Raw genomic sequence first — 14,845 nt, 5'->3', positions numbered from 1 at the left:
TTGCTTTCCCATAAAGACTGCACCGCTAGGTACACGTGCGAACGGGCGTCACTGGGAAACTGCGCGACGATCGTAACTTGTCGGCGAGAAGGCTGCGGATAAAATTCATTCGCTAGCTGGTGCTGCATCTAGTGGTGTCGTGTTGTTTGTTGCCGCTTTTCGATATTTACTTTTCCCAGAACGTGCACCCATACACGAACCCTTGACGAACGCGCCACCACGGAAACGACACTATGGCAGAAGAGATCTAAATCCCGGTTAGACTGTGTGTCGCAAGGAATGGAGGGCAAATTCTTGAATCCCACACCGGAGTTTGGATGCTCCTCGAGGTAAGATACGAGGTTCACCCAGCAGTGCTGCCATGCCCGGAGCCGTTTATCGGAAACTACTCGCTCCCGGAGGCTGCATGTACCGGAAGATCTCGTCCCAGACACGTGCTACAACGATACCGTCCGTGCGCTGGTTTCATAGAATATTTGCATACGTGGCAAATTTTGAAGTATTGTTGAAAATTGTTTCACCGTTTAGCATTTCTCTTGCTGGTAGCTTGATATTTTTCAAGTACAACCTGGGGTGAACAGTTTTGATCAATTTTTGGGGCGAATAGTTCACGGTATAAAGGTATGGTGAACATTTCTGAAGAACTATCTATCCGATATCTCGATATCGATAATATTATGCCAAGCTTGCAAATCTGTAAACAGTAATGCTTTGTCGAAAAATGTAATCGATTTATGGATTTCGGAGATAAGACACTATGTACAGAACGTTACGAAGCTGTGGTATAATTTATTAGATTGATTATTAATATTTTGAATCATAGGAACCGTTTTGTGGCAGATCGGCTAATTGAAGCGAGCATAAAATACGATCAAGATGTGCTCGATTGCACACCTCCGAGCCTCCGATAACGGACACGAAATGACAAGCGATGCCTTCACTTGTAGGAAAGGAAATAAAAATTGAAAAAGAATTCATTTCTTCTGTCCACCGAAGCAAGCACTACCGGAGATGCTCAAAAAGTGTTGGCAAGTCGTTCTTGGGTTCGTGACGGGTGCTATAGATATTTTTTCCCTTGCAGCAATATCTCGAAAAATCCTCTCGTCCCGCGTTAGTCGTCTCCATTTGTCACAAGGCGTGCGCGCGCGCGCCGCTATCCATCTATGTTGGCGTTAACATCTTGGATCACACCTCCAGGGAAAACGCCGTGTCATTTCTCATCTTGGGGTTGTGATAATGCTTCGTTGGCTGATTGTTATGTCGCGCCTGTGTAGGGTTTTGGAAGATAGTCGTCTAGTTTGTCTTGCCACAGTGAGCATATCGTATGGCCTTTTGCTCTCGAGGTCTGGAACTTCGTCAGTTGAGGTACATCACCATGCGCTCGGTGAACGCTTTCCACACATCATTATTGCGATGAGGATGGAAAAATATATCTCGCATGTGACCGTCAAGCACTTTTCCAATCGGCAGCAAACCGTAAGCCTACGCCGGTTTGAATGATGTTTGAGATGTGTGGGAAAGCGCAATAACTTGTTTTGGTCGTTCTTATATTTCACATTTGAGTAGAAACCATATTCCAATAAAGGCGACAGATTGTGCCTGTTATTGATAAATAAGGCAAGCGATTTCACTTGAATCCGCTTTTTATTGTGTGTGGATAAAGCAAGTACACACCTAGTACGGGTCATTGAATTTTAGACATAATGACGTTGTACGAGTTGTTAAATTCACACTACCTCTGAATAATTCACATTATTCTGTTGGCCGAGTATTATATCAAACTGACCTGCATTGATCTTATAGGTAATTGGTAGTTTTAAATATTACTTTGATAACAATTTGAAAATTGGTTTTGTTTGTATTGGTAACAATTTTAATACACGTCATTTATTCTTTTGTTAACGAAAATGCAAAAAAAGTATCATATTTGACGTTTATTGGCTCTGGCGTTTTATTTGATTTCGCTACGATACGATGGGATTTCTTTCTTTTACATCGCGACTCATGCGACTGGATCGTGTTTGGGAAGCGAAAATTACCACGTAAGACAGACCATAATTTTGACCCATTTACTCAAGACGATCCCTTGTTGACTGCCGGCACCACAATAGCAATGGACGATACTGGCAAGTTTTATTATCAGATTCAACATAGAAATAAATGGAATGCCTGGGTAGTGTTTCTCGGCAGCTTTTCCCTGTGCCCCGTTTGCACAAATTTCTTAACAAGCAGCCACATCAACTGACCGTCATCGTTGGAAGGCTAACTTACACAAGGTTCTCTACGATTACCCTTGTTTTCTTCGCGTTTCTCACACACACGACGGGCGTCATTGCATGGCTACTTAATTTTATGCCTCGATCGCGTGACGCTTTGATTACGTCATCTTAGATTGTTTGCCGCGTACTCTGCGCTTCAACTTTAGCGAATGCGACAACACTTCCGCACACGAGCTGAAAAAGCATTTTTCGGAAAGTCAGGTGCTGCGCAAAGTAAAAACACACCCCAGGTGATTGGATGGCTAGCCCAGCGGTAACGAATTGGGAAGAGGTCTCTACCAACATCGCGATTGTAGGCGGAACTTGAGTGGAAAATCTTTCGTTCACCCTTGCACAGCAGTTTTCTCAAACTAAACAATTCTAATTATAAACGGCCTTAACACTTCGGCCTGATAAAGCTCGAAATTAGAAGTAGTTATAAATTGTGGTTTCGTTACCGGTACAATCCGTGCAGCTTAGTGCTTTCGAACCACTTTCGACCATCGTTCATTAAAGCGTTTCTAGCGAACCTGCCAATACCCAGCGGGTCCCGAAACGCTTTTATGGTACAGAAAAAGGATTGCTACCCGTTTGGAACCCTTTCCCAAAATGGCTCGCATACGAAATGTGTGCAGCTGTGCTGTGGTGTCGAAAGATTTACGAACTTTACTAGCCGTTGTTTAACCCATCCCAAGGAAGGAGACAGGGTTGCAAACACTACGCCTAGTTGGTGATAAGGGGAAAACAGTAAAACTAACGACATATTTAAATTCAAAGTACCGAGAGCATTATGAGGATGCGTGTTAATGAAATAAGCATATCATCACCGACATTATTCAGATCGGTGGTTCGTGATGAAATACACCAATGAGCTACAAACGACAACTGTTACGGTTTTCGGCTACACTATATCATTTATCTGTTAATGGTATTAGGCAGTCTACCCAATTTTAAATCATATACGTGACCGCTTTGACGACCGCCAGCCTGTATTTGTTACGTGTTTTACATTTTCTCTTTACAAAATTTAGTTTGTGTGTATGTGTGCTGCGTAATGTGTAAATACTCTCCTTCCTCTACGAACCTCTTCTACTCGTCCACCTAACCCCACTTTTTAATCCAATAAAGTTTGCTTAACATGCTTGAAAATCAAACGTCCGATGTGCCGTCCATTTAATTGGACGCATTTGCTAATATAAGATTGGATAGATTCAGGTTTATTTCATCCCATCCAACATACGGCTAATCTCTCATTTCTCTTTTTCGGAAACCTCCACGGAACCTCATCAAAAACGTGATAGGTTTTGATCCCACGGCATGATTGCTTACCCTGGCTGTCACGTATCCTTTTCGCAGCAATTTGTTTCAAATTAATTCCGTATCCCATTCCGGGCGTCCTTCACGCAGTTTATCGTGTGCCACCTGTGCGTTTCCCGCGTGTTGTCAGTGGGATGGGCGCAAACCTTCTGCCGGAAGTCAATTCGCTCAGCGCACCGAACGAACCGATGAATTTGGCGCGCTTACCGCCGCATTTGTTGCACGGGTAATTGCGGTTTGTTTGGAAATAATCCTCATTTAATGGTCGACAATTTCGCCTGTTGTCGCCGGAGTTAGCCTTTCTAAATTTTCGATTGTTCATTGGGTAACCACAACAACTACTCCGGCGATGCTACGCGCGGAGTAGTTACACAGCGCCGCTCCGGTTAGAAAAGAAAATGCAAAACCAGAGGGTCCTAATCAAAACTTGCCCGAACTAATTGCGGTTGATCAGCAATTCTGTTTGATCCTACCTTGTCTCGGTACACGGTACTAGCAGCTTTAGCGACGAACTCGTTCCGCTGGGTGCGCGCTGTTTACCTTTGACCTTCGGGCTAGTTATTGCTATCGGTACATCTCTCGGTACGGATGGTTCCGCTCCAGTACTGTGTGTGGTGCGACCATTCTTCTACAAACACCCGCACAATCCCCCCCCTTTCTTTCCACCGTAACGATGTTCCGCAAGGAGGAGTCTTTGAAAATCTAATTTGAATAAAAATGGCTCATGGAACGCTCTACAACGGCGTCAACGTCGTCGCCTACGGACCTGCCAAGCCCGCATATTTTTATTCGCCAAGATGCTCAGCTTGCCTGGCAAAATCAAGCGGAGACGAAAAGAGGACGAAAGAGAATTCAGAGAAAGCCCGCCATCATTGTATACAGGAATGCAAATGGAAAGATGGTGGTGGCAATTATACTGAACATTCATTTGATTGCAAAGAAAAGCGAGATGATCTTCTTATCAGCGGTCCCGAAAAGCTGTTGAAAGAGCAATGGGCACAAATCTGTATAGCACTGGAACATATAAATCCGGGTTTCTTTCCTTTGTCTCAATCATTGCTCGTGGTCTGCTCTCCGGAACGCGCGCGCGAGTATGCTGGGGAAGGTGAGCCTTTTTTCCCTTTTGTTTCGGTGTTTGTTCCTATCTTCCACCTTCGGATCTGGCATGCCCCGAAATTCGAATTATATTCATCCGGGTGAGCTTTCCTCAGAGTTTTTCTTTGTACCAAATGAAACAACAAGATGAAAACGTAATTAGGTCGACATTATCTTTTCATTTTACCAAACAGCCGTGAATACCCAAACCCACCCCCTGCATTACCCTGTCCACTTAGTTTTATTCAGGTTGATTTTCTGTCCTTTTTTCTTACTCAACGGCTGACAAAATCTGCTTGCTTTCGTCGCTCGTAATTGTGGCCAGGCTCCGTCAATATCGGGTCATGTTTTCTACGGGAGCAACAAAGTAAAAATATCCATGTTCCAGCACCGTATCAATGCAGCATCTTCTTCGGGAATTTAGTCTCACTGATACCAGCCTCTGTGAGTATGTGGGTTAGTCTCGTTATTTACATACACTTGCGTGTGTACGTTTGTTAAATTTTCTAATCTCTTCTGCTGGTTCTTTGTTCATCATTAGGCGAAACTAGGCTTATGCTTGTAGAACACGATTCGTGTGGAATCATGTAAAAATACCAAATTCACCCTTCGAAAAGAGCAAACAAACGGTCATAAACACATTCTGTTGAGACATGATGCTCATAAAATCTTTTTTGATTTTTCCAAATTGGATTTCTGCTTCGATCTTCAACCGGAAGGTAATTAGTGCTAAATACAGGCTATTTAATACTTTTGCATTGATGATGATGATACTTAGTTCTACATCATACCTCAAGCCCCCAAGGTTTGAGAAAAAGGATATTATCTATATTATATATTAAACTCTAATACATGGTTTAATATCCTTCCTGGAAGTCAAGTAGACGGTAATTGGTGGCATTAAGGAACTTTATGCTTGAGATATGCAATTTATACGAACGGATTAGCTTTGTTATTTTTTCGTTTACATGCATATATGATGAATTTACCAATTAAATTGATATTAATATGTATATATGAATATTTGTTTATTCAAAACAAAATTCAATATTAAATTGTCAGTCAGTTGCTTTGCTATATGCAGCTATTATCAAACGATTTATTCATTTTTAGCACGAAATACGTTGCAGTGATAATGTAATAATTCATATTTATAATAGTTCAGATAATCGAATAGTTATTAAAAAAGGGTAATATTATTTTGCTGAACTATTAAGGTTGATTTATTTCAGACGTTACATATATCCCAATTGAATCCTACCTACATTGAAATCAGCAAAAACTTCTGATTCATTCAACCATGGAGTATGCTAATTATGCCGTAAAGTGTACTTTTGTTTCTTTTTGTGTATTGTTTCCCTCGATATCGGTTACCGAAAGTCGCTCAAACCTTATGTATCCTACGCAAAGTCTACCAGCGGTACACCTCAGGCACAGACAAAGTTTAATATTAAAAATAAATCCATTGTCTCAAAAGATGAAATTGGTGTTAATCTGCCTTTAATCCTGCCTCCGTATGCAAATTTATGTGCTCGGAAAATTTATTGTCTCGACCGAAGCGAACAAAACACGTTCCACTCAAGTGTGCAGCTTTTGCGGAGAAGTGTTGAGAAACAAACATAAACCGAAAACGATTAAAATCACTTTCGCTTCGGTTGAGCAGCATGAAGAATGTGCCAGCCTGCAGCGTCGAACGCTGGATTTTTCGTTGTTTCCGTGAAAGAAAGCTACGAAATCGATTAGTACACAAATCTCGTATAAAAGTCATCAATCTTGCGTTGGTTCGCAGGGCGAAGAGTTCACACGGGTGTCAGTAAAAAGCTGCTGGCAGCTATAGAATACGACTGTAAACCACCGGAATGGGAAATAAAGCATTGTGCTGTGTTTTAGGGGTGTCGGGCGGCAGCAATTTAGAACAAATTTTGGCAAGCATGCGTGCCTGCCTACCTAGGCTTTTCAATCGCTGCCAACGAAAGGATAAATAAATATGAAAGCCTTAGCTCAATGTTTGCCAATATTTCGCCGAATCTATTTAAAGGAATGTTCACAGCATGGCGTAAGACAGGATACTGTCACGACATGTGTCATCAATTTCTATTCTGATTCGAATGTTTGAATTCCGCTTCGCTCAATCCACCCTTCCCACTTTCTCCCCAGTTCCCTTTCCTACCCTTCACGATACAAGAATGCTTTTGTTTAGCATAAGAAAAACATAAGTTCTTCCATTTGCCGAAACGTAAATAATATATATCGCGTCATAAATCTTAGTGCATGGCAAAACGATCTATTACACCTGTAACGGGAGTTGGCATTTATTTGGCGAGCAAAATTTCCATCTAATGCGCTAATGATAGGCAAAGATTCAATTTCTCCAATAAGGCGGAAAGTGGCGTAAACGGTATCGGTTTGTAGTGCGAAAGGAACAATGCGTAACCACGATTGTGAATTTATCTTCGAGTTACTTGTGCAATCTATCTCACCGTCACCGTTTATCCGTAATGTGAAACTCAATTCTGTTACCGTTCGTCCGACTATTGCAGATGGAAATTTTTCGGATTTTCCATTCATTTATCTGACACGTAAGTTACTGGCAGATGTGCCAAAGTGTGATACATCAGTTAATCTCAATCGAAATCGTATTACAAACTGAAACACTGTATTTGTTTTCAATTTTATTGTATGTTTTAAATGAAGAACAATTTTCTATTTTGTTCTACATTCCTTAATCAGTTCAAACAGTATCAGTTTTTTTTAAATTGAAACTTGAGAATTTTTATTTAAATTTTGTTTGAAATGATATGAATTTTATTGCAGCAATTTTGATTATTCCACGAAATTAATTGTGAGTTTAGTTTTGTTTTTATGGTGATCATGCTTTATTTTTTATGTCTATTTTAAACGTGAGTTTTTTCATCATTTATATTGGTTTGTCTGAATCTAATGTACTCAAACTCACAGCTAAACAATTGTTTTAATCTTTCCTATTGCTTCTTATTTATTTACCCTACAGATCCCCCGGAGATCATCAAGAAACCAGTGAACCAGGGAGTGCGAGTAGGCGGGGTGGCGACATTTTTCTGTGCAGCTCGTGGAGATCCTCAACCAACAGTTATATGGCGCAAAAATAGCAAAAAGATTATGAGTAAGTACATGCACTACTTCTTTTCGCCTCAGCACGTTGATTATTCTGAGGTATTCTATAAATCAGCCTAGTTAATATTACTATTTCCCTTCACATTGCCTGTGTTAAACTAACAAACAACAGCAAGATATAGATTGAAACATGGCTTTCATTGTTCATAAATCATCATGTGTCAAGAATAATGCATACCGTCACATCTGTTCAGATTATATCCGTAAAAATCAGTGATGCGAATTGCATGAGATGCAATATTTTATCCACCTTTCCACACGCTTGCAACCTATACTTACAGTGACCCAGTCACGATACACGGTGTACGACGCTAATGGAGTTTCAATGTTACGTATCGAACCGGTGCGTGCTGGACGTGACGATGCACCGTACGAATGTGTGGCAGAAAATGGCGTCGGTGATGCAGTTTCGGCCGAGGCGACGCTGACCGTTTATGAAGGTAAGTGACAAGTTATGTATAATGTGCACAAATTATGTCCTCCCACCCGTGGAAATGCGCACACCAAGAGTTTACAGGACTTACAAAACTTTACGGGTCCACTGTTCTTAGAAGGGAGTCGCATCGGATCGTTCACGGCAAAGAACGCATAGAATCAGGGCAACTTGTGGTTAAACTTTTCACACCATCCTCCTACCAGATTCAGGGGCCAATTTGGATACAATTTTCAAGATAAACGATTCTGGAACGTTTGCGCGCAGTTCGCGCTGTTGAAATTATGCATAAAATTTGCCAACGTTGATTATGCTGTCGACGTGGGAAGTGATTTGCATGATTAATTAAGAGTATTTCCTCATATTATGCTAATAAACCTGAATAGCGTTTTCCCCTTGAGCTGCCAAAGATGATAGAAATAGATGCATTTTTGCAAGATGCACAAAAACAATCCAACTTTATTCGTTCAAATGATCAACTCATTGGATTTGCACTTTAATTGTTTAATTACAATTACGCTTTATTCGCTTTATTGCTATTTAGGTAGGTTTCAGTGTATTTTTTTGGGATGCATGTACCAAAATAAGTGTAAATGGTAAATCGTAATTATGGTAATTAATTAATTCCTACAGTTTTCAGAACATGTATCGCATTCATTGTAATGTTTGCTATTGTTCACAAATCAAACTGTTTATTTAGATTTTGAAAACATGAAAAACCTTACGTCATTTACAATTCCTCTGATGATTGTTTGTTTCATGTTTAGCTCACACACCCGACGAAGCTTGAACTTGATTACCTTGAGGGCAGGTAACAAACAATGCGCTCCATTAAATATGATATGGGTCGTGGAACGCAACAACTCAACCGCAAGCATTACTTTTTCAAACAAAAAGTGTTAAGGTGTATTTTAATGTTAGCGGGTTTAAATTAAATGAATGTAAATTACAGCGGTTTTGTTGGTGTTACCGGTCTTTAAAGTCTTTATTTAACGATTTACGATCATATTCCTGAAAGTTTGTTTAGGTATGTTTCTAAATGCAAAACATATTAAAAATTAAAAATGCAACACCAGATAACAGCAATAACCGTTTCAAGGAACAAAGTCTGAGTAAAGTTTAAAAATCTGGCGGCCTGGTGGCATAACGGTCTTCACACGAACAGACCGGACCAAAATCGCATCAGGACCAATCCATACGCCTGCCTGTACTCAGGACTCCAGCTACGGGAAAATTAAATCAGAACACAGAAAGCCAGAAATGGCAGGCATCTTGAGATTGTTGTTCCGATAACAAAAAAAAACTTAAAAATATATGAGACGCTGGCTACGATGTACGCACTTTAACATTAAGAAATACTCTGCATAACTTTGTCTTTGCATGTTATTTTAAAATACTGCGTGTTTGTTCCTTTTGTTGAGACTGTTGCGAACATTTGTATGAAACTATTTCTTCGACCTTGGTGGTATTTCAACAATATGACGCATAAATTATGCCCCGAGGTTCGAAAACTTGTGCCCGTAAAAGTGCGCATTGTTTGTTCGCGGGGCACAACTTTCTTCGCGTAATTTAAGCGAACCGTACCACCAATAACGTTCAACCAGCATTATCCATTTATTCAAGATGACAAGCTCATGCTGGGCATTTCGTTAGGTCAAGTGAAATAGCAACAACCAAATAAAGCATAGCGCAGGAGGAAGCGTAATAGTGAGCTTTGGGAACAAAAACAATAAACCATCAGTAGGGATATTACAAACAACAACAACAAAAAAAACGCGACAAACTTTTCCCCGGCAGCTCACATTTCCTTTCAATCGTTTAATATTTTTCCCTCCTTATCTGGCTGATTTTTTTTTCAGTTTCGTTCGGTTCTTTACTTGTAGAGTTACTGGCACTGCACTTCGTCGAGGACTATCTAAAATATGTTAGTGAGCATTTCTCATTTTCTTTCAAAAAGTTACGAGACGCTGGAGGGAGAACAAAGAACAAAGTAACGGAAAGTGAGGCAATAATTTTACGTTTTTTATAACGGGCCCTCTCTCTTTTGCCCAGAAGTATTGTGTGTTTAATAAAATGCAAAATTGAACACACCACTCACCCAGTACAATGTGGATTTTTATACAACTTATCTGGTCTTGGCAACTGACAGCTCGGGTTAAACTTTTTTAATAGACTCTCGTGCGGAATTACCTCATTATGGATGATTATATGCAGATTTGTTATACACTTAGTTTGTTGAGACATTTATTATTTTTATTATTATTTTGTTTGCAATTTTCTTAACATTTCAAATTATGAATAACAAAAGCACTCAACAGAGAGCACATTATTATGAAAAATTATATTGATTATTTTTTTGTAATTGTAAAACCAACCATGATTCAACATTCTAAATGTCTGAATTTGAAAGGATCGACAGTAAGGCGAACGGTCAAATGGCTTTTATATAGTTAAGAAATTAACAACGGTTATCAAAAGTGCCAAATTTTGTATAATTGTTGTCTCCTTTCAGAACAACATTACTTTAAAAAAAAAATGATTCCGATCCTTTTTCCAAAATGAACGCTTTGTAGCCCACGAACCTATAGCTATAAACCATTATCCTTGGCTGGCTATTAGTGAATCTTCATGCCCGGTTTCTTTGCCAATTATTTATTCATAACGCACTAATAGATCTGCTTGCATCAGTGATTCGAAACAGTATCTAAAAGCAACTCGCTAATGCCATGCGCTTTTGGTCTTTCAATGATGGTTGTGTAAAAAAAACGGACTTTTTTATTCAGCCTACTTTCACGACTCCCTCACAGCCCAAAACCTTTCCAGCCCTCTACGATACCTTTGTGCTTCACGATGAGCGCGTTTTTTTTGCAGTTTTGCAGTGCAGCACAAAACGATCCTCGAAACAGACGTCAACATCATTCCCCGGTTCGTGCGGCATTCGTTTAGCTCCGGTCCCGAATTGTAAATTGTTTTGCACTGCATCCATTTCTATTTTAATTTTTAATTTGCCATAGCATTGTGTGGCATCCTCGTTTATTGTGTGCTGTCGGGTGCAAAGCAAAAATTGTTGGATGGTTGAATTTGCTTTTTATTCACATCCAAATTCAGTTGCGAGACACCGTGACGAACAGGTGCGGTAAACAAACGTTAAAGACAAGAACGGTGCTGAACTTTCCACAAGAGAGAACTCTAATTTGTGCAGTCATCGAAAAGCATTTTCAATATTTAATTCTTTGTAAATGTTCCTATGCATTGGATAGTTTCCGTTGGAAGCAACTAGCTAGAGATCAAGCTTCGTTTGAATATGTCAATAATTTGTTTTACCCTTCTGCTCCGAAAACATTTAAAAACACCTTGCCGTTTTACCAAACCGGCTAATTTGTTTGTTTTGTTTGTAGAACATGCCATCAGATTCAATGTACCTCACAGCGAAGTATCCAAGATAATCGGAAAAGTGTTTGTACATGCATAAATTGAACATTTGCAGAAAAGACGTTCGATCTACAAATAAATCAACGGTTGGCATGATTTCCCTTCTTATACCACATCCACCATCGCCGACCACAGTGAAATCTCACGGCCAGGGCACAAAACGAAACAATTCGCACAGAGTTGCACAACTGGACAATCGTGCGAATGAAAGATGCAGTGCGAACAACGAAAAGCGGGACACTAATCCAAGTCGGATCCAAGTCTTCCTTATTCCGGTTTCGAAATATTCACTTCACAGTGAAACTTCTTTTTATGCTAATGTTGTATAAATTTGCATTTATATTTATGTGCACCACCGCGCAAGTGTTTCACTATAATTCTGGTTCGTAAGGTTTTTGAATATTAGTCGCAGAAACACTTCCAGCAGCGCAGTCTCTAGTGAAAATACGTAAGATTTTGAAGCAGCACCGGTGCAAAGAAACGGCTTGAAGATAGCTCCTTAAGCACTATTCACGGCGCTTCGGTTCTGCTGTTGCCGAGAGCCATTGTCCCATTTCGGGTTGGTACACAAGTTTTTTCAAAAAAAAAAAGGCAATGCAAAAAAAAAAACGCTGCAAACATAGTATTGCTGGCAATGCAAAACCGCGCATTGTAAAAGTTTTCGTTTTTTTTTCAAATGAAAATTACAATCCTGCAGTTGACGCCTTTGAACGACAGTACCAAGCAGGAGAGAACATTTGAATATGCATCAAACGGCGGCCAAATAACTGTTCCGTTTTTAGCTCAGTGCTTAGTTCTTGAAGAACGGGGCGATATTGAGTCCGGCACCAAATGAACATCACTCGAAATTCACCAGCTGACCATACAGCAAGTAGCATAAGAACAAGTAGCAGTAATGGAGGCGCCCGGTCGCTGGTACCAACAGCCGTACACCGCTAGTTCACGTGTTTATTCAGAGGCGTTCTAAAACGATGCAAGGCTTGCTGCAAATGGACCTGTAGTTACAATGTTCATTGTTGCTTAAACGAAGAAATTTGCATTGTTCTATCATGAAAGAAAAGTTCGGTTGTCGCAAGGCGGAAGTTGCACGGTTCCGCCCAGTTGGCGCTGGACGGAGTACTTCTTAAGGAAACTGTACGGTCCGGTGGAAGGTGTAGGAGCAGAACAAAAGAATAACACTTTATACGACCCATTTTTCTTGCCGTCGAATACACCGAATTGCATACACAGGACAAAAAGACAGCGCTCATTTATTTCTCTCTCACCCGGAATTCAGATGTGACTGCATTTCAGTCTCATGAATCGTCTACCCTCTTGTGGGAACCCATGGTAAACAACATAATATGGCTTTGTTTTGTGCATAAAAGCGATAAAGGGTTGTGTTGTGTTTTTTAACCACTTGTGTGTTGGAAAGTTGTTCGCGCAGCAAATAATGAAATATACTGCAAAGCTCTTACGAATAGTTCGCGAAACTTCAATTTCATCATCCATTACAATCGGTGTTTGTTATGTTGGGCGCTCATTTAACGGGCACGGTCTTCAAAAAAGAAAGCTTAGGTATTTTGATCTCTTCTGGTGTATTTTTAATTCTGCTGCTATAAATTCCACTATATTCTAAATCCAATTTGATTTGATTTATTTTCGTGTTAAAACCATCGATTTATAGTTGTATCTGTAGGGTATCCGCTCAGCGTTTATTTTTTATTATACATTATTTTTATTAGGCATTATTTAAATATCGAAAAAAAAATATTTTTGTTTTTTTTTAATATGTTTTTACATTTTGTATTTATCTAAATTGACTGACATGTCTAAACTGACAGATGAAAGTTTCAATTTTATTTTAGAATATTTTCTTGTGTAGTTGTCTTCTTTTACAGAATGGTTTGTGTGTGATAAATTACGATCGCTTTTCACCCCGGAATTTTCAATATTTGAATGTCGTAAACAACCGCAAGATGATCCAATTCGGGAAGCTAAAGTTTAACGTATGAGTTTGTGCGTTCGAAACCAAGTTTCACTGTTTCATTTTAGAACTGTACCAAGAGACCGTTACATCGTTTAATGCACGGCTTGTGTGAGATACCGTAAAGTTTCTGGCTAGGTGCTTCCAAAAGAAAAGCTATTGCCCTACCCGGCGCATCAACGTCCTGATAAGTCCGACCATTATGCTTGTCGCTGCGATAAATGGGGAAGGAATATACGACAAAGCGATCGTTTGTTGCGATAGTGTTTGAGAATTTCAGGCGAAAACTAGCTTGGTACCCACACTGTGGGTTGCTTTCCCATTTGCCAACGATATTTCTGGAAACGATCGGTATACATTACCTGACGAAGAGAGTGGTGGTGGCTACGAAGCTACTACCAACAGCGACCGTTGGTATGTGGATGGTCATCGTAGATGAAGAGATATGTTATTGACTCATGAAACCGCGAGGTTTTGCTGTTTCTTTTAATTCTCCATCTCATGCGTCCGTTTGTAAGACTGTTGAATCTAGATACAGCAACGGTGCTGTCTTGCTGTTCAGAGCTTTTGCAGCTTTTCAATGTTAAAGCAATGGTGGTGGTGGTGCAACCCACGTAAATAAACTAGCTCAATGAAGACAAAGTAAAACTTGTAAAGTAAATAGAACAACTGCTGGACCTTCCGACGTGCGAACGAGGAAAGGTCCATTCGCCCTCATGGTTGCGCGGCCAGAGGTAGGGTGCAAAATATCGGTACCTTTGTTTATTGCACTATTAGATGTGTGTTTGCGTGGTGAAAGTGAGAACATGTTAGGAAAAGGGAAAATTTCCCAGCAAATGAATGCTGCCATTACAATTAATTTCAATTATGCCCGACGTTAACGTTGTTCATGTACTATTCTGTTTCAATTATATGTGAAATGCTACTGTAAGTTTGCAAAGTTTAATACATTTTGCTAGGTTACAGTGTTACTCCAGAACGAACAAATGCGTATGTCCATGTACCATTGTGAAGTTTCTTCACGTTTTGTCGTTGCTATGCTTTTATGTGAACCGCTGCGATGAATAATTATTATGAATTACATCATAATCTTAGTTGCTATGTGTCTGTTTTATATGGATATTTTTTATTGAAATTATTTTAGATAGTTTTAATGTTTCACGATACACGATAAAATTCTTATGAAATAGA

The 14,845-nt window shown here is 39.8% G+C and overlaps 1 protein-coding gene across 1 annotated transcript in view; it reads left to right on the top strand.

Moving 5' to 3' along the window:
- The window catches only part of LOC128305486 (tyrosine-protein phosphatase Lar), a 201,212-nt gene that overhangs the window by 127,537 nt on the left and 58,830 nt on the right, over positions 1-14,845 (top strand). Inside the window, exons 5-7 of the mRNA XM_053042957.1 lie at positions 7,211-7,249; positions 7,681-7,812; positions 8,105-8,263. Coding sequence (XP_052898917.1) covers positions 7,211-7,249; positions 7,681-7,812; positions 8,105-8,263 — 330 coding nt within the window. The remainder of the gene's footprint in view (positions 1-7,210; positions 7,250-7,680; positions 7,813-8,104; positions 8,264-14,845) is intronic.

The sequence above is a fragment of the Anopheles moucheti genome, chromosome 3 (genome assembly GCF_943734755.1).
Source record: "Anopheles moucheti chromosome 3, idAnoMoucSN_F20_07, whole genome shotgun sequence".
In the NCBI taxonomy this organism is placed as follows: Eukaryota; Metazoa; Arthropoda; class Insecta; order Diptera; family Culicidae; genus Anopheles; species Anopheles moucheti.
Note: the sequence above shows the minus strand (reverse complement) of the source record. Positions and strands in the feature narration are given on the sequence as shown.